The 20,309-nt window shown below is 34.8% G+C and overlaps 12 protein-coding genes across 12 annotated transcripts, besides 1 other annotated feature; 8 read left to right on the forward strand and 4 right to left on the reverse strand. All coding sequences in view use genetic code 12, as the record gives it.

Annotated features, from left to right (window-relative positions):
• Positions 1-848: 848 nt before the first annotated feature.
• Positions 849-1,604, forward strand: DEHA2E00814g (DEHA2E00814p; the record flags this gene model as incomplete). The annotated part of the gene is made up of 1 exon (XM_459364.1): positions 849-1,604. The coding sequence occupies one exon, from the start codon at positions 849-851 to the stop codon at positions 1,602-1,604; it is 756 nt and encodes a 251-aa protein (XP_459364.2).
• A 100-nt stretch (positions 1,605-1,704) lies between these two features.
• Positions 1,705-3,552, reverse strand: DEHA2E00836g (DEHA2E00836p; the record flags this gene model as incomplete). Its single annotated transcript, XM_459365.2, has 1 exon — positions 1,705-3,552. The coding sequence occupies one exon, from the start codon at positions 3,550-3,552 to the stop codon at positions 1,705-1,707; it is 1,848 nt and encodes a 615-aa protein (XP_459365.2).
• Positions 3,553-4,071: 519 nt separating this feature from the next.
• Positions 4,072-4,245, forward strand: DEHA2E00858g (DEHA2E00858p; the record flags this gene model as incomplete). Its single annotated transcript, XM_459366.1, has 1 exon — positions 4,072-4,245. The coding sequence occupies one exon, from the start codon at positions 4,072-4,074 to the stop codon at positions 4,243-4,245; it is 174 nt and encodes a 57-aa protein (XP_459366.1).
• A 67-nt stretch (positions 4,246-4,312) lies between these two features.
• DEHA2E00880g (DEHA2E00880p) lies at positions 4,313-6,385 on the forward strand (the record flags this gene model as incomplete). Its single annotated transcript, XM_459367.1, has 1 exon — positions 4,313-6,385. The coding sequence occupies one exon, from the start codon at positions 4,313-4,315 to the stop codon at positions 6,383-6,385; it is 2,073 nt and encodes a 690-aa protein (XP_459367.2).
• Positions 6,386-6,678: 293 nt separating this feature from the next.
• On the reverse strand, positions 6,679-8,298 carry DEHA2E00902g (DEHA2E00902p; the record flags this gene model as incomplete). Its single annotated transcript, XM_459368.1, has 1 exon — positions 6,679-8,298. The coding sequence occupies one exon, from the start codon at positions 8,296-8,298 to the stop codon at positions 6,679-6,681; it is 1,620 nt and encodes a 539-aa protein (XP_459368.2).
• A 325-nt stretch (positions 8,299-8,623) lies between these two features.
• DEHA2E00924g (DEHA2E00924p) lies at positions 8,624-9,214 on the forward strand (the record flags this gene model as incomplete). The annotated part of the gene is made up of 1 exon (XM_459369.1): positions 8,624-9,214. The coding sequence occupies one exon, from the start codon at positions 8,624-8,626 to the stop codon at positions 9,212-9,214; it is 591 nt and encodes a 196-aa protein (XP_459369.1).
• Positions 9,215-9,626: 412 nt separating this feature from the next.
• Positions 9,627-11,612, forward strand: DEHA2E00946g (DEHA2E00946p; the record flags this gene model as incomplete). The annotated part of the gene is made up of 1 exon (XM_459370.1): positions 9,627-11,612. The coding sequence occupies one exon, from the start codon at positions 9,627-9,629 to the stop codon at positions 11,610-11,612; it is 1,986 nt and encodes a 661-aa protein (XP_459370.2).
• Positions 11,613-13,402: 1,790 nt separating this feature from the next.
• Positions 13,403-13,753, forward strand: DEHA2E00968g (DEHA2E00968p; the record flags this gene model as incomplete). Its single annotated transcript, XM_002770340.1, has 1 exon — positions 13,403-13,753. One exon carries the CDS (start codon positions 13,403-13,405, stop codon positions 13,751-13,753), a length of 351 nt encoding a protein of 116 aa, XP_002770386.1.
• A 240-nt stretch (positions 13,754-13,993) lies between these two features.
• DEHA2E00990g (DEHA2E00990p) lies at positions 13,994-14,251 on the reverse strand (the record flags this gene model as incomplete). The annotated part of the gene is made up of 1 exon (XM_002770341.1): positions 13,994-14,251. The coding sequence occupies one exon, from the start codon at positions 14,249-14,251 to the stop codon at positions 13,994-13,996; it is 258 nt and encodes an 85-aa protein (XP_002770387.1).
• A 177-nt stretch (positions 14,252-14,428) lies between these two features.
• DEHA2E01012g (DEHA2E01012p) lies at positions 14,429-14,701 on the reverse strand (the record flags this gene model as incomplete). Its single annotated transcript, XM_002770342.1, has 1 exon — positions 14,429-14,701. The coding sequence occupies one exon, from the start codon at positions 14,699-14,701 to the stop codon at positions 14,429-14,431; it is 273 nt and encodes a 90-aa protein (XP_002770388.1).
• A 634-nt stretch (positions 14,702-15,335) lies between these two features.
• Positions 15,336-17,147: a long terminal repeat (relic of a LTR retrotransposon of the Ty3/gypsy group).
• Positions 17,148-18,141: 994 nt separating this feature from the next.
• DEHA2E01056g (DEHA2E01056p) lies at positions 18,142-19,101 on the forward strand (the record flags this gene model as incomplete). Its single annotated transcript, XM_459371.1, has 1 exon — positions 18,142-19,101. One exon carries the CDS (start codon positions 18,142-18,144, stop codon positions 19,099-19,101), a length of 960 nt encoding a protein of 319 aa, XP_459371.1.
• Positions 19,102-19,277: 176 nt separating this feature from the next.
• Positions 19,278-20,300, forward strand: DEHA2E01078g (DEHA2E01078p; the record flags this gene model as incomplete). The annotated part of the gene is made up of 1 exon (XM_459372.1): positions 19,278-20,300. One exon carries the CDS (start codon positions 19,278-19,280, stop codon positions 20,298-20,300), a length of 1,023 nt encoding a protein of 340 aa, XP_459372.2.
• Positions 20,301-20,309: the final 9 nt, after the last annotated feature.

Below are 20,309 nucleotides of genomic sequence, written 5' to 3' on the forward strand. Positions count from 1 at the left end.
TTTTGATATACCGAATGCCGTTGACAAAGGGTTCATGCACTATTTTCCGTCTTGCACAATACGGCGAGGGTTGTGACTGTCGTAAAAATCCCCCCTCTTATTCATCTTATTTTATTCCTGGCAGCTTAGGTGTTTGGTAGTTTTAGACTTTATGACAAGGACCAATGAAGATTTAAGTGCCAATTATTGGATAGTCTACAATAACAATAAAAGAGGAAGGGAACAATTAGCCCACTGGGCCAAAATAAAGTACTAAGAAGTATATTTAATTGGTTCGTAAGCTCTATTTGATAGTAAGTGGAATAAATATCGGGTTATGTTTATTTATTCTAAGCTATTCTTCTCCTCCGTCAAAACCTTATTTTTTGTTTTTCCAGAATTCGCGTGGGGAGGATCTGTGATTTCGTGGGGTCAACTATTCGAAATCTATAGCAAGTAGCTATTCGTATGATATGAAGAAACATCATTATTACTGAATTACAAATTGATTATCAAATTTCATTATGAGATTTGACATTGACATAATTGAACGATGTGAAAGAGTAATGTGAATTGATTCAAGAACTCTAATTGTTTCTAAATCCAACTGTTCGCAAGTGAAATATAATTCAAAGTCATGATATAAAATATTTCATCATAATTCAATGCCATATTAGTTCATGGATATTATTGCAGAGTAGTTTAATTATTGTGTGATGAACAAAGTTGAAATCTGGAGTAGGTTACAAGATTATATAAGCAACGGAATTGTAATTCTATGCATGAGGAGTTCTATATAGGACTTTGGTTTTGGAATTGAAAAATTTAGGGAGTCAGCAAAGACAAAATAATAAACAAGTGCAATAACTATGACATTGATACTCAAAGGTAAGGTTGCATTAATCACTGGGGGTAGTGCAGGGCTAGGAGCTGCAGTTGCTCGTCAATTGGCTGCTGAAGGTGTTAATTTAGCAATCAATTACAACAATTCCGAGGAAAGAGCACTGAAAGTCGCTGAATCACTTGCATCTGAGTTTGGAATTAAAACTGTGATTATAAAGGGAGACATATTTGATACATCAGTAGGCTCAAAATTAGTAAGTGAGACTGTCAATAAATTAGGAGGCCTTGATATAGTTATTTCAAATGCAGGCTGGACTAAAATTGTTCCATACGACGATTTGGAAGCATTGGACGACGAGTTATGGGATGGGTGTTTTAATGTTAATGTCAAAGCTCATTTCTACTTGTTTAAAGCAGCCAAGAAGATATTCGATCAAAATGAGGATGGAGGTACCTTTATTGTATCTGCGTCAGTAGCTGGGAGAATTGTGTATGGTTCTAGTATACCATATGCAGTAAGCAAAGCAGCATTAATCCATCTTGTCAAAATGCTTTCAAAAACTCAAGGACCAAAGGTGCGTATGCACGCAGTTTGTCCAGGTCTTTTAATGACAGAATGGGGGCAAAGATTCTCCCCAGAGAGAATAGAAGATACCAAAAATATGTCCCCAATTAATACATTAGCAGATGTGGATGAGACGGCTGCGCAATTTGTCTTACTATCAAAACTTACTACCACTACGGGATCAATTGTCTCGATGGATGGTGGTATTTCTATTTAGTCTAGAATATATATTTTGAACTATATAGTTCACGAATATTTTGTGTTACGTATGTCCATGTTCTAACCTCTGTAATTTAATTTTGTAAAAATCAATTTGATTAATCATCTTCATTTTTAAACTTTGGAAGGTACAATGGTTCATAGTTTGAACCCACAACAGATTGGTATATTGGTCTAGAATATAAGCTTCTCAAATCCAATAATTCGGGCTTTAAATCTTCAAGTTTGGAAACCCCAAGTAATTTCATGTCTCTAGCTATTTCGTCCTTCAACAATTCACAGGCTTTGACTACTCCCTTCTTCCCATAGGCACTATTTGCGTACAAAAACGATCTTCCGAGTCCAACACCCTTTGCACCTAAACATAAAGCCTTAATTACATCACTTCCTCTTCTAATCCCCCCGTCGACATAAATTTCAATTTCGTTTTCTAACTTCTTTTCTCTTAAAACTGGCATAACGTCAGCCAAAACCTCAATTGGAGCTCTTGCAAAATCAAGTTGTCTACCACCATGGTTGGACAATACCACTCCGTCTACTTTATGTTCTATCGCAAGTAACACATCCTCCACTCTCTGGACACCTTTGATAACGATAGGCAAGTTAGTTGCTTTCTTGAATTTGTCAATATCATCCCAACATAACCCAGCATCTCTATACGAAAGAATAAAATCGTCACCGCCACCGGAAGTTTCGTCACTCTCGTCATCATCTGTCTGTCCTACTTTAAACCTCAAGTCCTTTTCTCTACGTCCAAACAAGGGAGTGTCAACAGTCACAAATATAGCCTTAATTCCCTTTTTCTCACAAGCGTCAATCATCTCGTAACTCAGAGTCCTGTCCTTATGCACATATAACTGAAACCATTGGGAAGTGCTTTTTTTTGCAAAGTCACTAATCTCATCGAAAGAATAGGATGCAGCACTTGAAATCATCTGGATAATATTCTCCGATCCGCATCCATCGGCGATCGATAATTCACCATCAGGGTGACCAAGTTTTGCAGCAGCAGCAGCAGAACAATAAAAAGGAGCGTCTGTCTTCGTGCCTAACATCTCAGTCGACATATCAATATCAGCAGTATCAATTAAGACTTTTGGATTAAAAAAAATCCTAAGGAATGCATTATTATTTTCCCTCATAGTTACCTCATCATCAGAACCTCCCGAGTAATACGACCAAGCACTTTTTGGAAGTATTGCCTTAGCTACATATTCAAAATCGGATAAATTGAACATCGCAGCCAAAGGAGGTTTGTTTTCTATTCTCTCAAGCCTATCTTCGTCGTTATCTTCGGTAATATCGGCTGCTTTCTCCATTTCTCCTATTAATGGACCAAGATAATTTTCTGGCGATAAATATTTGCTAAACACATCCTTAGCATGGAACTTATTGAAAATAAGACTAGCATCACAACCCGCATAGTGCGTGATAATATCAGCACCTCCTGGGTGTTGTACCAAGAAATCAGTCAAATCGTAAACTTGGCCATTAAGTGCGACCCAAATACCCTCAGAAGCCGAATTATGCTTCCTCAATTCTTCAACTGTGACACCCTGTGTCTGTTTCGAATCCAATGCAATGTTATCATCCTTGGAAATGAAGGCTGTAATCGTACCTAATAAAATGATGCTAGGTACCCATACCCCGGACTTTATTTTCCGTTCCCCATTAAACGGTGATTTCAACGCTCTAGTGCTGAAACGAAGTCTCAGTCTATAACTAAGTCTACCAATGGGTTTGTGCTTAAGGAGAGTAGAACGGAATCCAATCATCAGTAACTGTTTTGCTTTGAAGTGATTGAAATTTGCATTTCTACCTAACGAAATGGTCGATTTAAGTAATGAGAGTTGCCCCACTTGACTTTGACATTTTTGCACTGCGCACGAAGAATGGAATGGGGAAATAAATTCGATGGCACAAATTATTAACTCGACGTCGTCCATTGATTGTGGTCTATACACACTTCAGCGAGCATTGAACTATATCGTACTTAAATTATGTAAGTTTATGATTCCTTCCTTTGAACCATTTTTCGCTTTCTACTATACGTGTACGAGCGATAGAATATTCTTATAAGATATTTCCATTTTTTAATTGATGACGCATCATTGATCCCCCGAGTGATCTTTCCGGGTTCGTTTTGCTGTACCATATTCCATTCTTAAATTGTACTCTAAAATTTGTATTACTTTTTCAACTTCTATTACGACACAAATAGGTCAAATATAAAAACACGTATTAACCAACAAAATCTGAGATCATGAGGTAATTGTTGGTTTTCTAGAGTAAACTATTGTTCTTCAAAAAAAAAATAATGCGGTGCTACATAATAGGATTCGCAATAAAAATTGCAAGATCAGAAAACACCTTTCCACCGAATTGCGGGGCAGAAATAATAGACTTTTTCAATCCATTTTGAAAATTGAATAATTTATCGGAGGATTTGAATCTTATTAGATACTATGACGAAAACAACTAATTCTTCTGTTAACAAGGTACAGAAAGATAAACACAAGTTTGTTCTTGTTGAAGATGCTAAGATCTCACGTTCGTGTGATTTCTGTAAATCTAAAAAGGTTAAATGTGATGGGAACAAACCAAGCTGTAATTATTGTTTAAACCACGGTACGTATTAATTCGAGCTTATTTCAATTAGGTTGGGAACTAACATAAAATCTAGGCGAAAATTGCGTTTACAGCCAGATGAAGAAACCAGGCTTAAAAGCCGGTTACGGCCAACAAGTCTTCGATAGAATGTCTAACCTCGAAGGATCATTCAAAAAGGCCACGGCAAATTCGAAAGAAGAAATAGAGCTTTTGAAGAAGAGACTTAGTTTATTCGAGGAGAAGCTCAATAGCATTGATTCTAACAATGTGATCAGAAATGGACCAAATCAGGGGGGGTTAGGATCAGGACTGAATTCGTTGCTGAACCCAGTGCTGAATCCAGCACATTCATCAGAATCCAGCACTGAATTCAATACATTTCAAGATAGTATAAATGCATATGATACCATGTTGCCGTCCATTGATCAAATTAAGATGTTGATAGATATACACTTTGAAAAAGTGAACCCCATGTTTCCAATTCTATGCCCTACCAATACAATTCCTAAATTATTAGAATTTAGTAGAACCACAACCACACCGCTTTTGTTGGGAGTCATATTATGTGCCTTACGATTTGCAGGATCTTTTATGTTAAAAGAAGAAGTTAAAAAGTATCATAGCTATTGTAAGGGTCAAATTATTTCTACATGTATTGGTATGAGTAACATTGAACAATTACAATCCATGACGCTATTGGCATTCGACCTATTTGGAAAATCAAATAACCCTGAGACATGGAGTTTTATATCATTAATATCCTCAGGCGTGGTCCACTTGAATTTGACGAAGGAAAAAAGACAGACCCAACAGATAGTAATACCAAGTCCTGACCAAGAAGATAATAATAAACAATTAGAATCTAGAAAGCGTGCTATCAAAAATGTCAAATTGTTGAAGTCACCCATTGATTGGTTCGAAGAAGAATCTCGAAGACGTCTATTTTGGGAAATTTATATTTTAGATAAATTATCGAGTGTTTCGAATTCATTCCCTTTTAAAATCCCAGAGTCTGAAATTGACTGCTTATTACCTGTTGGGTATAACTCATGGATAGCCGACCATAACCACAGGAACGATACAACAATACGCAACTCCCAACACAGAATTTTAAATGATAGTATCATCAATGCAAATATGCAGAATGACTTGTTTTTTGACAAGAATATTTATGATTCGACCTGCTTTTTAATTGAGTTAATCCATTTTTTGGGTAAAATACATGCATTCATGAGGCACCCAATAGATATTCAAAGCTTAAAAGATGTTTTAAATTGGCAAATGAAGTTTTCCGAAATTGATAACGAAATTCAGAATTGGAGGAAGACTGTGCCCAAGAATTACCTTAATTTATTAGATAATGATACGTTTGATAGGTCATTAACAATTAAGGATGTCTTATTTCATGCCTTATATCATGCGACGATTATTAGATTAAATTCTGCTGCTGGATTTCCATACTTTCATTCTAACTATTTTTTATCTTCTGAAGAAGCAAGGTTGAAAAGTTTACAGTCAGCTAATCATATTTTGAATTTATCGAGGAAATTACCACAAAGTTTTAACAATGACGAAGCCATCTACGAACTATGTGGTCCGCAATATGCGTTTGCTGTTTGGGTAACTGCAAGGCTAATTTTGGTCAATGCCATACATTATGGAAATAGTTTGCCGCAGGAACTAGACTATTTGATTAATTTATTATCGAAGATTGGTGGAATATGGGAAAGTTCGATGAAATATTCTGAAATCTTAAGCTTTTTAAGAATGGATGAATTTGAGTCTACGGTAAATGATTTAAATTTCATGAGACTGATTGAAACATCTCATTCGGTGAATACCTATGATGGAGCTAATGATGACGATGATGACGATGATGACGAAGAGAGTGATCCTAATGAGCTGAAAACGCAAGGTCAACATCTTTCGAAGAGTGCAAGAATAATATCAGATATGAGACTCAATGCTTATATCGTGGACGTTATACTATCGAAAAAAATAGAAAAGTTTAAACAAAATGAAAATAAAGTGTCGACTAATTCACCTAATAATCAAAACGATTTCTCTAATATATTTGAATGGTTTAAATTACCTATCGCTCACGAGTTTAACGTCCCTTTTATGGCCAATAATGAAAAAGATGCGTATATAGAAGCATCTCAGCAATAGATACAATTAGACTCATTAGTTGATAAAAACTATATATAGTTGGATTATGTGATAGATTGTAATAATACACAATTTAGAGAAGAAAAATGTGATACGTTAGCAATATGAAGATGCTGGAGAAACCCTTGTTGGATGCAAATTATAAAAGTTTCAAGCAATATCGCATTGACTTTATCCAACTGTATATATGTTTTTGCCCTGTTTTGCTTTTAAATCTAATTTAATGTATAGTAAAGTTTAGATCGTATTTTGTTCAATATACTGTTACATTATCCTAAATTCTATGTACAATATCAAGCTTCAATATGTTCAACTTCGAGTCCCTTTTTCTCATCATTTTGTTCAGTAGCTTTAATTTGCGTATCTGAAATAAAATTCCTAAACTTCCTGGCTGGGACCTTTTTTATATACATTTCATCAATTTCATCAAATGACCTGTTTGCAGTTTCTGGTAAATAGAAATAAAAACAGAATATACTAATAAAGCAACAAGCAGCAAATATGAAATTAATCTTAGATCCCATATTTGCTTGATCTGGATTGAACATGAAAGGCAAAACGAATTGCCACATACATTGTAAACCATTATTCGCAGCCAACCCAATTGAGATAGTTTTAACCCTTAGTTGAGAACTAGGATTTTCTGCATTTATAACATAAGAAAGGGGACCGATGCTTGGGTTGTAAAAAAAGTTATACATAGTCATGAATGCGGACGCACCAGTTAAGTAGCTTTCTTTGTTGCTGCAACCCAAGCCTGCAGTAATAACATTAAGTACAAATAAAGAAATCATACCGTATAGCATAACATGCCTTCTTCCGAATCTATCAAGGATAAACCATGAAGCAATGCAACCTAAAATAGACAAAGCTTGTTGACCAACACTTATTTGAAACGACAGGTGAGTATTATACCCAGCTAATTGGAAAAAATAAGTAGAGTATGAACCAACGTAGGCGACACCACTCATAGGCTGCATAATGAAAGGTGATATTGCAATAAATGTTCTTTTTAAGTTAATTCCCCTAAAGCAATCCACAAAAGATGACGATATAGTAGTATGTCTAGCTTCTTCTACTGTTTTTTTAATGACAGTTAACTGATGTTTTGCGAGTGCTTCACCTTTATACAATTTTCTCAATTGTTTTAGAGCCTTTTCGTCTGCATTTTTTAACACATAATAGTACGGGGATTCTGGAATACAAAATAACATGATAAAAGATGTTCCACTAAATGCCCATTGACTCAAAAACAAGCTCCTATATGCCATTCTATCATCTCGAGTCGATGTTGTATTTGCAATCAAATAACAGACAAATGGGCCCAAAGATAACGACAAACTAATTGCAGCAACGGATAATCCTCTTAAAGCTAAAGGGGTAATCTCAGCAATCAAAGACGTAGATACTGCAGCAATAATTCCTAAAGAGAGTGCATTTAAGAATTTTCCAGCAAAGAATACCTCAATCGTAGTGGAAACATACTCAAGAACGATAAATCCAATTGTCGCTCCAACAGCGATTAAAAGTGTGAGCTTTCTACCGATTGAATCTGCCATATAGGAGCCTAAAAACCCGCCTATAACAACAGATCCACTCGGGCCACCAGAAATTGCTGATTGCCATTTACCATCTAAAACATAATCACCTTCGAAATAATATCCAAAATCACGTCTAAATGTAGGAATAGAGACTACCATACCACCAGCCTGAGTTTCATAACCAACTAATATCATAACCCATAATAATATCAAAATATAAACGCATGTCCTAGGGTACGCTCTAATAGCCTCATACCTGGTATACTTGTGCTCGATTGTTTGTTGAAAAACTGCGGTTTCTTCCACAAGTTGAGATAGTTCTTGATCGATTTTCTCTTCTGAGATCTTGGGCGAAGGAATTAGCTTTGACATGACATGGATTTTGTCTAACAATATCAAACGAACATTTCCATTCTAAGGATAACATGTGTATTTATACATATCATTTCTATAGGTATAGTAAAACTAACTCATTGAATAGTATAGGCTTGCTTTCAAATAATTATTTTGGATCATTATAGCCTGCATATTCAAGCGGGGGGATAATCTTTCGGATCAATTCCTAAAACAGCTAAAGCGAATATTGATCTTCCAAGCCCTAGTTTTCGAACACGGTACTATCCTTAAATATATAATATGCATATAATGCTGGTAAGATATCGACTAATCGTATGGAATAGATGTTCTTGATATCATTATGTCCATTGATGCATGTTATAAATTTTGGTCTTCTGAAAGGCTTGCGTTCTTCTTAGTTGTAAGAGGATGTGACTTTCCAAATGGATTAACAAGGGAAGAATTGGAGGGTATGGTAAGGGAAAAGGCTAAAGTCCCAATTTTAAAAGTACCAGTAAACGAGACAACACTTAGGCAATTAATTCCTGATCAATTAATTACCTGGTTGTTTTTTAGAGGTTACGTGGTAACTCCAAAAGCCAAGCCAATGCTAATGGTTCCCGAGGAAAATACTGTTCCTAACTATAAAGAGTTTTTAAGAGTCGCAAATAAGGATTATAAAGAAAAGATTTCTAATATGGATGAAGCTAGTGCTTTGGAGATAAAGTACCAATTAGCTAAAATTCTAACAACCAAATATGCGTTTTTGCTTGAACCTACTGAAGACTGGAATTTCATGGAACATCGTTACCGCTCTAAAGACTTGGACATCATTTTAGAGTTATTCGGAGTCTATGATGATGATGATTCCAAAGTTAAATGCGCGGAATTATTAACCAAACAAGATTTGGCTAAGAGAAGTGTAGATTTTTTTGCTACTGGGAATTTATAGACTTATTCTTATATACTTCAATACATGAAAATCTACTACTTATCTAAATAAGTTCATTTACAAGTTATTTTGTAACGTATGGTATAAATAATGATACTATAACCTAATCGGATAGTTCTATTTTGGATTAAGATGTTCACGATAATAATCTACTTAAATTGAGCAGTAAATTAGGTCGTATACTATTTTCAATACACCATATACAGAAATGGTAGTATAACCTAATCAGATAAGTTTCTTCGGATAGATTTCTCTGAGATGGAGTCCCCTCCCCTCCCCCGCATGGCGGGAAGAAGATCGCACGAACTTGTATTATAGTTTTCAAGATGATGTTATCTACTATGTATATAAATCGTGCAGTAATTTAGTTATATATAATATTATGGTGAATTAAAATAGACATTAAAAGGAAATGGTCTCATTTTCCAAGTCTGTTTTTGATGCAACACCAAATAATGGTAGTTGGGATGAGTATAAATTCTCCCCAAAGCAAAGAACTGTTTACGGTAAAGAGATTTATAATCATGAAGGAACCATTCACGATGTTGAAAAACTATTAAGTGATGACACCAAAGAATCAACAATTCTATACCAGAATAGCTTGGTTACCATTGATTTCGGTTTGAATACTTGTGGCTTGGTCAGTATTGAATTCGGTGATTCTACGAACGACCAGGAATTGAATTTGTCTTATTCAGAATCAAGGCTATTTATTGACAAGTATACCAGTGACAGAAGTATGGATTTCTTCATTGAAGATGGAGTTCATTGCATTCTGGTAAAGAAGGGTGTCTTCAAAACTCCTTGGGTCAAACAGAGGGGTGCATTTAGATACTTGACTTTATGGACTGATAAGGCAGGCTCGATAGAAATTAAGAACGTCAATACACATATGACATGTATGCCAAGTTTAAAAAAAGATTTATCCAACTACAGTGGATACTTTTATTCTAATGATGATTTTGTTAATACAATTTGGTATGCGGGTGCATATACTATTCAATTGTCTACGATGCCATCAAATTCAGGCCGTAGGCACGATATTGTAATGGATAATAAGAGCTGGTTTAATGATGCTGTTGCTTCTTTTGGAGAAGAATTCTTAGCTGATGGTGCAAGGAGAGATCGAAGTATTTGGTCTGGTGATCGTTCAATATCAGTTTTGACTGAATTCATCTCGTTCAACTCGAATTCGACTATTAATGGCTCTGAATGGATGCTTAATGAACAATTAGATAATGGGCAGTATCCATATGCATGTAGTCCAATTTCTACTTACGGTTCAGACCTGTATCATTTGTGGACCTTGGTATCATTGTATCAAAACTATAAACTTTCTGGATGTTCTCTTGAATGGGTCAAGAACTACTGGCCCGCTTGGAAAAAAGCCATAAATTTTTCGTGGGAAAAAGTTGACGAAACAGGTACTTTATGCGTGAGTGAACCATTAGACTGGGGACGTAACCCGTTAAAGGGCCATGTTTTGAGTGTTAATTGTATTCTTTATCATGTCTTAATGAAAGGTTCCGAATTAGCCTTGTCTTTAAATGACAATGAAATTCAAGTTCAGTACCTTGATAGAGCTAAGTCATTAAAGAATTCAATAAATGAATACTTGTGGAACGAAAACGAAGGGTTATTTCGGGATTATGAAGGCTCTGAAATCCATTCTCAAGACGGAAATACAATTGCTATTTGGTTCGATGTTGCAAGCAATGATAAAAAAGAGTTGATTTCTGATAACTTGACCAAAAGATGGACAAAATTTGGGGCGGTAGCACCAGAATCTCCAGGCATGATATCCCCTTTTATTTCGTCCATTGAGTTGTTTGCTCATACCCTTGCAGGCCACCCTGATAGATCATTTGAGTTATTCAAGAACATGTGGGGATATATTTGGAATTCACCTTACAGCGTACAATCATCTTTGATTGAGGGCTATTATCATGATGGCTCTTGTAAGTACCCCTTTACCTTATATGATCCTTCGTATATTTCCCACTGTCATCCATGGGCAACAGGTCCAACTGTCTTTTACTCATTTTACCACGTTGGTTTACAATTTATCTCTCCAGACCATTCGCAGTGGAATTTTATACCAAAAGGGGTATTTTCGGAGGGAAGCTTAGAATTTGCTCAAACAGGCTACACCTCGAAATCTGTCGGTTTTATTTCTGCTGGCTGGAAGAAATTAACTTCTAATATCTTAGAATTGGCTATTAAAGCACCTAAAACTTCAACGGGGACTATTGGTGTTCCCAATGATAAAAAATTATTAAAGTTAGAATTAAATGGCACCGAAATCGATATATATAAATATGATAAAAATGAAGAGCATGTTTTAGTTCCTAATATTCATGAGGGTAACAACACCTTAATTGCCACGTACAAAGACTAATAGCTATTTTATCAGCTCTCAGGTTTTTCTAATATTGATAAATATCGGGTGCAAGATTGAAATCAACATCAATCATCCTTTTATTTTTTTTTATCTTGCACAAGCCTCACTCTCCATACAATTATCTTTTCATGCCTAAATTTCAGCAGAAATCCGCTATTTTCAAACGAAGTATCAAAGCTCAGATATATATAGATAGATGATATAAAGCTAAAGAAAATATCGTTTCAAGATTGAATTTGAATCTTCCCAAATACTACTACATATTTCATACCCAACTCTATATTATCATTGATTGATCCTTACATATGTAACATCTTTAAATTCATATGTGTAATCCTTCTCGATTAAATGTTATTAGTGAACTTTGATTATTTCCAATTCTAACTTACCAATCGGTACTCTTATGCTTACCATTTCCTTCTATACGAACGCAAGTATATCGATTGTTCGCTTGTAGCACCGACATTTCTGAAACCAAAAACTTGTTTAATTTAGTTTGGTATTCTATCGTTAACAAAAATTCTATCGTTAACTAAAACTTACAAAGCCAACTGTTAGAAGACGAGAGACATTAGCTACAAAGATTCTGCAAGATAAAAAATTCTATTTCACCATTGATACCGATATAGTATCTTTTTGGTAAATAGCAGGCTCTTGTCTGAAGTCTATCAATTTGAGTAACCTTAAAATCGAAAAGGAAGACGATATTTGTATTTTCATAAATAATTAGGTCCTATACGTTATGAAAAAAATCCTAATGGAGGATTTTGTAAACGGTTCAAATTTTTTCGTTTCGCAGCATAGTAGTTCACCCAGTATCCATATTGGCGTAGATAGTGGGGTGTGTCAATAGCAATTTAATCTATAATTATAAGTTAAGTTGGGGAAAAACTTTCTATTTACGGAAAGGTTTTAGTGGAGTTCGGAAACAAATAATAGAGATGCAACAATCGATTTTAATTTCATATTTAATTCCATATGGCTCCCAATATATCGAGGTATAAGAATTTTAAGTTTCTACGTACCAATCATGAAAATCTCAAACTTTTTTATTGTGTCAATTTTTGCAGCAAATACGCTCGCTTCCCAAGTCAAAAACGAAAAGCACCATGATATCAACCATTTTGGATTTAGGGAACGTTACATATGGCGGTTTATTTTACAACATTAAAGGTGATTAATCCAAGCTCATTCAGGAGGGATTTATCATGATGACCACTCAAGGGCCTTCTACCTATATGGTAATGATTTTATAAATGCAAATAAGAGTGATCCATTGAGGCTGTAAATTTGTAGAAGTCAAGAGATTTAGTCAATTGGGAATTTGTCAGTGTCTTGGTTACACCTGATAGTTACGGTTGGAATGAATCCAATGGGGGGAGTGAGACAGAATGCTCCTAGTTTGTAGTCTTAGAACGTCCAAAAATTTATTTCAACAAACATACCCACAAATACGTAACGTATGAATACACGTTACTGATAGTGAGTATAATAATAGCATGCTTGGTGTTGCTATTTCTAATGACCCTTGAAAAAGGTTGGAAGTTTGCTAAGTGTTACAAAGCAGGAGGATTAAAATCATGGGATGTGGGACTCTATGTTGATGACGACGAAGAAAGTTCTGTCTATTGATCTACTCTTCTAATGCTAATGGAAAAGGTACAAATGGTTCCTTAAGAATTTCGAAGTTAACGATTGATGGTTTGAGCATTGAAATTAAAGACGTTGCGACTGGAAGAGGTCGGTTAGAATCACCTGTTGTGTTTAAACAAGATGGAAGATACACTATGATTGTATCACACACCAGTGGTTGGGCAAGCAACGATGATGTCTATGTACAAGCCTACGATATAGCAGAATTAATGAACCGAACATTCTCAGATTTTCTTGCACCAGAAGGTACAAATACTTTTGAGTCCCAATGTCATTATGCTTTTCCATTATCGGGTACACTTGGCTATTATTCAAATTTTGTTTATATGGGTGATAGGTACATTAATCCAAGTTTAGACAATTCTGAATATTTTTGGGCACCAATCAAAGTGACTAACTCTGGAGTTTCATTAATGGATGCCCATACATGGAAGTACAAAAATAAAGAGTTTACCACTGACGGAAGCTGGAATCATACAACCTAGGCTTTTTGGTCTATGTGCGTAAGCGCTAAGCACTACGCAGAATCTATATATACTCAAAACTATTCGATTAAGAAGTTGCATACTCGCACATTAAATAAGCATAAACGCGGCCGAATTACTTGATATTCGTTCAATCAATCGCAGAAAAGATCATCTATAATAACCATTTTGAGATTTATCAAAATAAATATTTAATAGCTTATAAATTAAAGAGGCTAAAAAAATAAAGCATAACGTAAATTAAACTAAGTCTTTTTCTTTATTCTTATCTTCAGTATGATCTGCGGATCCTTCAGGCTTAAATAAACCGGCATCCGTACCATATTCAAGAGCTTCATCACCAGCCCTATATCCACGAGTAACGTCCTCGCCAAAAACTTGTGCAACTTCTTCTAAACCTAGGCCCTTTGTTTCTGGGAATATCCAATATACAATGTTCATTTGAAAGATTAACCAAATACACCATACGATGTAATATTTCCATTTTATAGCATCCATTGCAATAGGATTCACAGTTATTAAAGAAGCCGACTACGTTTCCTGAAAGTTGGTAAAGTGTTGCACCTTGGCCTCTCAAGAGGAATGGACATACTTCCACTACATAAGTCAGAGAAACAGGTGCAACTATATTGTTAAAGCCCATGAAGAGGTATATCATAGCAACAATTCCTCTCCCTATCCCTTATTCTTAAATCCAGATTGTCGATTAATTGCAGATAAAATAGTCCAACCGACATATGAGATACACATAAGAATATAGCCACCCATAAACATAGTTTTCCGTTTAAATTTATCTACGTTTAACGCAGATAATATAGACCAGCATAATGCATAAACCGTCATACCAATATCTATTTTGAGCTGATCGTTACTGTTTGTAGTGCCAATGTTCCTTAGCACAATTTCCAAATAGTAAGAAATAAGTGCATTTCCACAAATCTGGGCCATTGCAGGAACAGCCAACACTATGAATAGCCTTCGAAGATTTTGCTTAGATTGAAACCATTCGGTCCACTTACTTTTCCGCTGTTCCTTGTCTTGTTCTATAATTGCTTTAATTTCTCTCGAAGTTGACTAACGGGCTACTTGCATCTACACCGGTATGGTACTTGATAAAGAGCTTCTCCGCTTCATCACTTCTACCCTTGTTGATCAACCACCTTGGTGATTCTGGTCGAAAGAACTCAAATACTATAGATACACCATTTGTCATGGTACCTAAGCGACTTCCTGTAGGATTTTCGAAGTATTCTCTCCAACTCTCGGAAGCGTCTGCAAATTATTCATCATACTACCATCGTATCCTGATGTAACTTGAGCCAAAATGCCACCAAGAAGATGAGAAATATTTAATTGAAACAACCATGGATACTTAAACCATATTTTTTCAAGCTTGGGTGTAACATCTGCTAAAGTGTGCTGTGGCACATCATCCACCTCATTTGTTTCTACCTTGTGAAATGTTTTAGTATTCATACCAATTCAAAATTTTCCCTACGTTTGCTTAACATTTAGATTTATATGAGAAACCACGGAAAGGTCTGTGATAGACAAGGGTAAGAGTAAACTTCAAGAATCGTTGTTCATCTTTCCGGTAAAGATAAGGAATAAAGAAAGCAGAGCTTTAATAGATTCCGGAGCACAAAGTAATTTCATTACCCCAGAGTTGGTAGAAGAATTGAAATTAGAAATAGAAATAGCACCAGAAGTAGTATTAACTACTGTGACCGGTGAAACAAAGAAAACAAATAGAAAAGTTTTATTGGAATTAGAGATAGGTAAAGAATTAGTAGAAGTTCAGTTTTATGTTGCTACATTTAAACACCCTATCATTTTAGGAAGACCGTTTACCAAGATACACGAGAAGGATATCGTGAATGATACTGTATTTGGAGTACAAAATTGTGAAAAAGAAGCAAAGTCACAAACGACAGAATATGTAGATTCTAACCAGTTTTTAAGAGATATCAGACCTCAGAAGGCAGATATAGGAATGTTTTACATTACGGAAGAAACTCAAGAGAGAGATAAGGAAGTACCTGAGTTTATAACATCAGAGTTTAGAGTTACAAACAAGAAACTAGAGAAAGTATCAGAGTTTAAAAAGGTAACTCATAAAATACATCTTATTCCAGGAGCAAAACCTAAGGCCAGACCACCTTATAGGGTGTCTCAGTTTGAAATAGAAGAGCTTAAAAAGCAAATTGAAGAATTGTTGAATAAAGGATTCATACAAAAATCCAATTCACCATTTGCAGCTCCTGTTTTATTCAATAAAAAGAAAGATAAAACACTACGATTATGTGTCGATTTTAGATTATTGAATATCGATACCATAAGGAATGCATTCCCTATACCAATAATAGAAGATTTATTTATGAAAATAGGAAACGCTAAAGTATTTTCCAAATTAGATTTAACATCAGGATATTTTCAAATTAGAATGGATCCAAAAGATGAGGAAAAAACAGGGTTTATTACACCATTTGGGCACTACGAATGGAAAGTAATGCCATTCGGAGTAGTAAATGGCCCTGCTACATTTCAATCGTTTATGAATGAAATATTAGAAAATACACAGAATGTGTTAGTTTATCTTGATGACATATTAATTTATAGTCATACTGAAGATGAACATGAAAGAGATATAAGAAGAGTATTACAAATTTTACGTGAGAACAAATTGATTGCAAAAGAAAAGAAATGTGAATTCTTTAAGAATACATTAGATTTCTTAGGGCATACAATTACACCAAATGGTATCATACCTAATGATGAAAAGATTAAAGATATCATTAAGTGGCCAAAACCACAGAATGCTAAAGAAGCAATGAGGTTTATGGGTTTATGTAATTATTACAGAAAATTTGTGCCAGGGTTTTCCAAAATAAGTGCACCCATTAATGAATTTATGGCAGATCATTGCAGTTGGCAAGAAGATCAAGATAAAGCATTTGAAATATTAAAAGAAAAGATGACAACTCATCCTGTACTAGTATTACCTGATTTCACGAAAGAATTCGGATTGACGACAGATGCGTCAGATACAGCCATTGGATCTACATTGGAACAAGTAGATGAAAAAGGAAAGTTAATTGGAGTTATTGGTTATTTCTCAAAGAAATTAATAGCAGCTCAATTAAACTACTTTGTTATGGAAAAAGAGTTTTTAGCAATTATTGAAAGTTTAAAACACTTCAGATCAATATTGTATGGAAGGAGATTTGTACTTAGATCAGATCATCTAAGTTTAACATATATTATGTCACAAGGAAAAGTACCTCAGAATAGAATAGCAAGATGGTTAGATTTCTTATCGGAATATGATTTTGAAATACAACATATTTCAGGAACGAAGAATAATGCAGCAGATGCATTATCAAGAATAGGAATTAAGATGTAAGTATAAGGTATTGCAGATCATTTTAAAAAATATGGAGAACTTGACGTCCACGGAAAAAATTCCGAATAATGGGTAATGGGTGCAAAAAGGCCACTAATATCATTACACCGAGCATATTACAATATAAGTTTAGACAAATAAACTAGGTTGACCCCTTTCAGACTTATTTAAGTTTGAATTCAAGAGCCCAATTCAGGAGTCAATAATTCATGTTAGGAAAATCACCTATTTGAGGTGGGCTTGACGGAAAATGCTATTCAATTCATTCTTGTGGCGAAAAAATGATTATATTTAACCAAGAATTTTATACATATAGACACCAACTTCTAGAACTGAAATTCAGACAAATAGGTACCAGCAGTACTTCATGTGCAGAAAATTTAAACTTCGACAAGAATTATTCATTGGAGTGCGACGTTCAAGTGAAGGTGCTTGTATAAAGATGTCAAAGTTTTTTAACGTAAGTGATGGAATTATTGCGTAGATGTGTTTAGTTATTAAGCCAAACTTACCTTTTTTGGGAGATAAAGAGTAACGCAGAAAATGAAATCTTGTCACAAGATAAGAGGTTAATATATTGACATTAGAATTTTTTGCGGGTATAATCAAGAATCATAGGAAGCAAGATATATCTTCAATATCCCATTTTCTTTTTTCTGATAGCTATAGTTTTTAGGTAGCTGTTGCGTATGTAATATAGGACCAACATTTAGAAAGTTCTTTAAGAGAATAAGGGTATCTTCACATATTCCCTTTCAATTGAAAGAAATCAGCAGCCGTCATGTTATCAATTCTTGATAGTTATAGGGATGTTGGACAATGTAGTCCAGAATAATGTTTTAATAAAAAATCATATTGCCGTTCATATTCGCAACAGATCAATGATCGACCGATAAATTCGGGTCAATAAATAATCGAATATATATAAAGTCTCAATTCCAGCCCATGAATATCATCATACTAATGATTCATTATAATAATTAGAATGAGTGCACCATTACCACCACCACCACCACCACCACCACCATCACCACCACTACGGGGTATTTATACTCCTATTCCAACCTTTTTCAAAAAGGATTTAGTGACTATTGACTTTAACAGCCAGGTTAAACATGCTAAATTTTTAAAGGAGAGTGGAATAACTGGTTTAGTTGTAATGGGATCAACTGGTGAAAATTCACATTTGACTCGTCAGGAAAGATTTTCCATCATTTCAAAACTCCATAGCGAATTGCCTGATTTCACTTTGATAGGTGGTGTCGCGCAAAATAGCGTTGAAGATGCCTTAGACGAAATTGATTCTGTCAAAAAAGCCGGGGCAAAATATGCTGTTGTGTTACCTAGTAATTACTTCGGGGCTTCTATTGAACAAGATGGTATCTTCGACTGGTATACGGAAGTTGCAAATAAATCATCTTTGCCAATATTAATTTATGTTTATCCTGGTGTGTCTAATAACATTTTTATTGATCCTAAGACTATCAAAACATTATCTTATAATCCAAATATTGTAGGTACTAAGATTTCACACGGAGATGTGTCACACCATACACTAATTGGTTTGGATGAAGATATTGCTAACAATAACTTCAGTTGCTTTACTGGTTTGGGTCAGATATTACTCCCGGCCTTAGTAGTTGGCTTTAAGGGAACTATCGATGCATTGAGTGGGGCGACTCCAAAGATTTATATTGAAATTTTAAATTTATACAACAAGGGAGAATTAAAAAATGCTGCTCAACTACAACTTGTTGCCACTAGAGGTGAGGAGTTGGTTGTAAAGTTCGGAGTGATTGGTATTAAAAAGGCTATTTTAGCAGCAACTGGAATAGGTGAGACTCATTTAGGTCGTGCTCCACTAAATCAAGATATTTCCGAAGCTGATTGGAACCAATACAGTGCCCACCTTTCTGAACTAATTAGTATAGAAATGACCTTGTAGCGCTTATATACATGTTTAAGACTGTCCAATATATGCATAAATTTCTAGTACAAAAATACAAACGATGAATCATAAGCGAATAATGATTGGACAAAATTTAGAATTATTCACTTAAAGGTATTTAAAGGGATGGATTTTTCATAAATAAGAATCATTTTTTAATCATTAGATCTAATATGCCTTCAAAAAAATATAAAATTATAGATTCACATGTTCATTTATTTGCAAAACGAAACTTTAAACTATTGAAATTTGATGAAGCCCACCCATTGCATTCAGATTTTCGTCTAGATGAATACTTAAAATATTCAATGAATGAAGAGTTCCAAATTGATGGATTGGTTTTTATTGAGACTGACCCAATTGCTGATTTATCAAAGGCACTTGAAGGGTGTGAATACCCCATTCAAGAATATCTTTATGTAGCTAGAAATATTACTGGAAACTTACTACCAGACGAAGGGGAAACGTCAGAGTTAAAACAGAATTTTATTAAGGCAATTGTACCATGGGCTCCAATGCCTTTGGGAAAGAGCCTGGTAAGTAGTTATGTTGAAATGTTAAAGAGTAGATCTCTGACTGATGAATTTAATTTGGTGAAAGGTTTCCGGTATTTAGTTCAGGATAAACTCCCAAATACTATGCTACAGAGAGATTTTGTTGAATCTTTAAAATGGTTGGATGATAATAATTTCATATTTGACTGGGGTATCGATTTGAGATGTGGTGGTTTATGGCAATTTGAAGAAACTATTGAAGTTCTCAAGCAAGTTCCTAATTTAAAATATGTTATTAACCATTTGACAAAGCCAAACTTGAGTATTGACCCAACAAAGATTGAAGAAAACGACGAGTTTCTTCAATGGAAAAATTATATGAAACAAATCTTTGTCAATTCTCCGAACTCTTATATGAAATTATCCGGAGGCTTTTCAGAGTTACCGTCTGAAATAATTGAAAATAGGGATAAATGTGCTGAATATATCTATCCTTGGTTCAAAGTTTGTTTTGATCTTTGGAATGTCGATAGAACAATATGGGCAAGTAATTGGCCTGTTTGCACTCTTACTGCCGGTGAAGACTTGACATCAAAGTGGTTTGAAGTTACCGAAATGTTATTTGATAAAATTGAATTAAATGAAGAATCGAGGAAGAAAATCTATGGTACTAATTATTTAAAAGCGTATAATCTTATATAACTATTTATG

This window comes from Debaryomyces hansenii (assembly GCF_000006445.2).
Source record: "Debaryomyces hansenii CBS767 chromosome E complete sequence".
Lineage (NCBI taxonomy): Eukaryota > Fungi > Ascomycota > Pichiomycetes > Serinales > Debaryomycetaceae > Debaryomyces > Debaryomyces hansenii.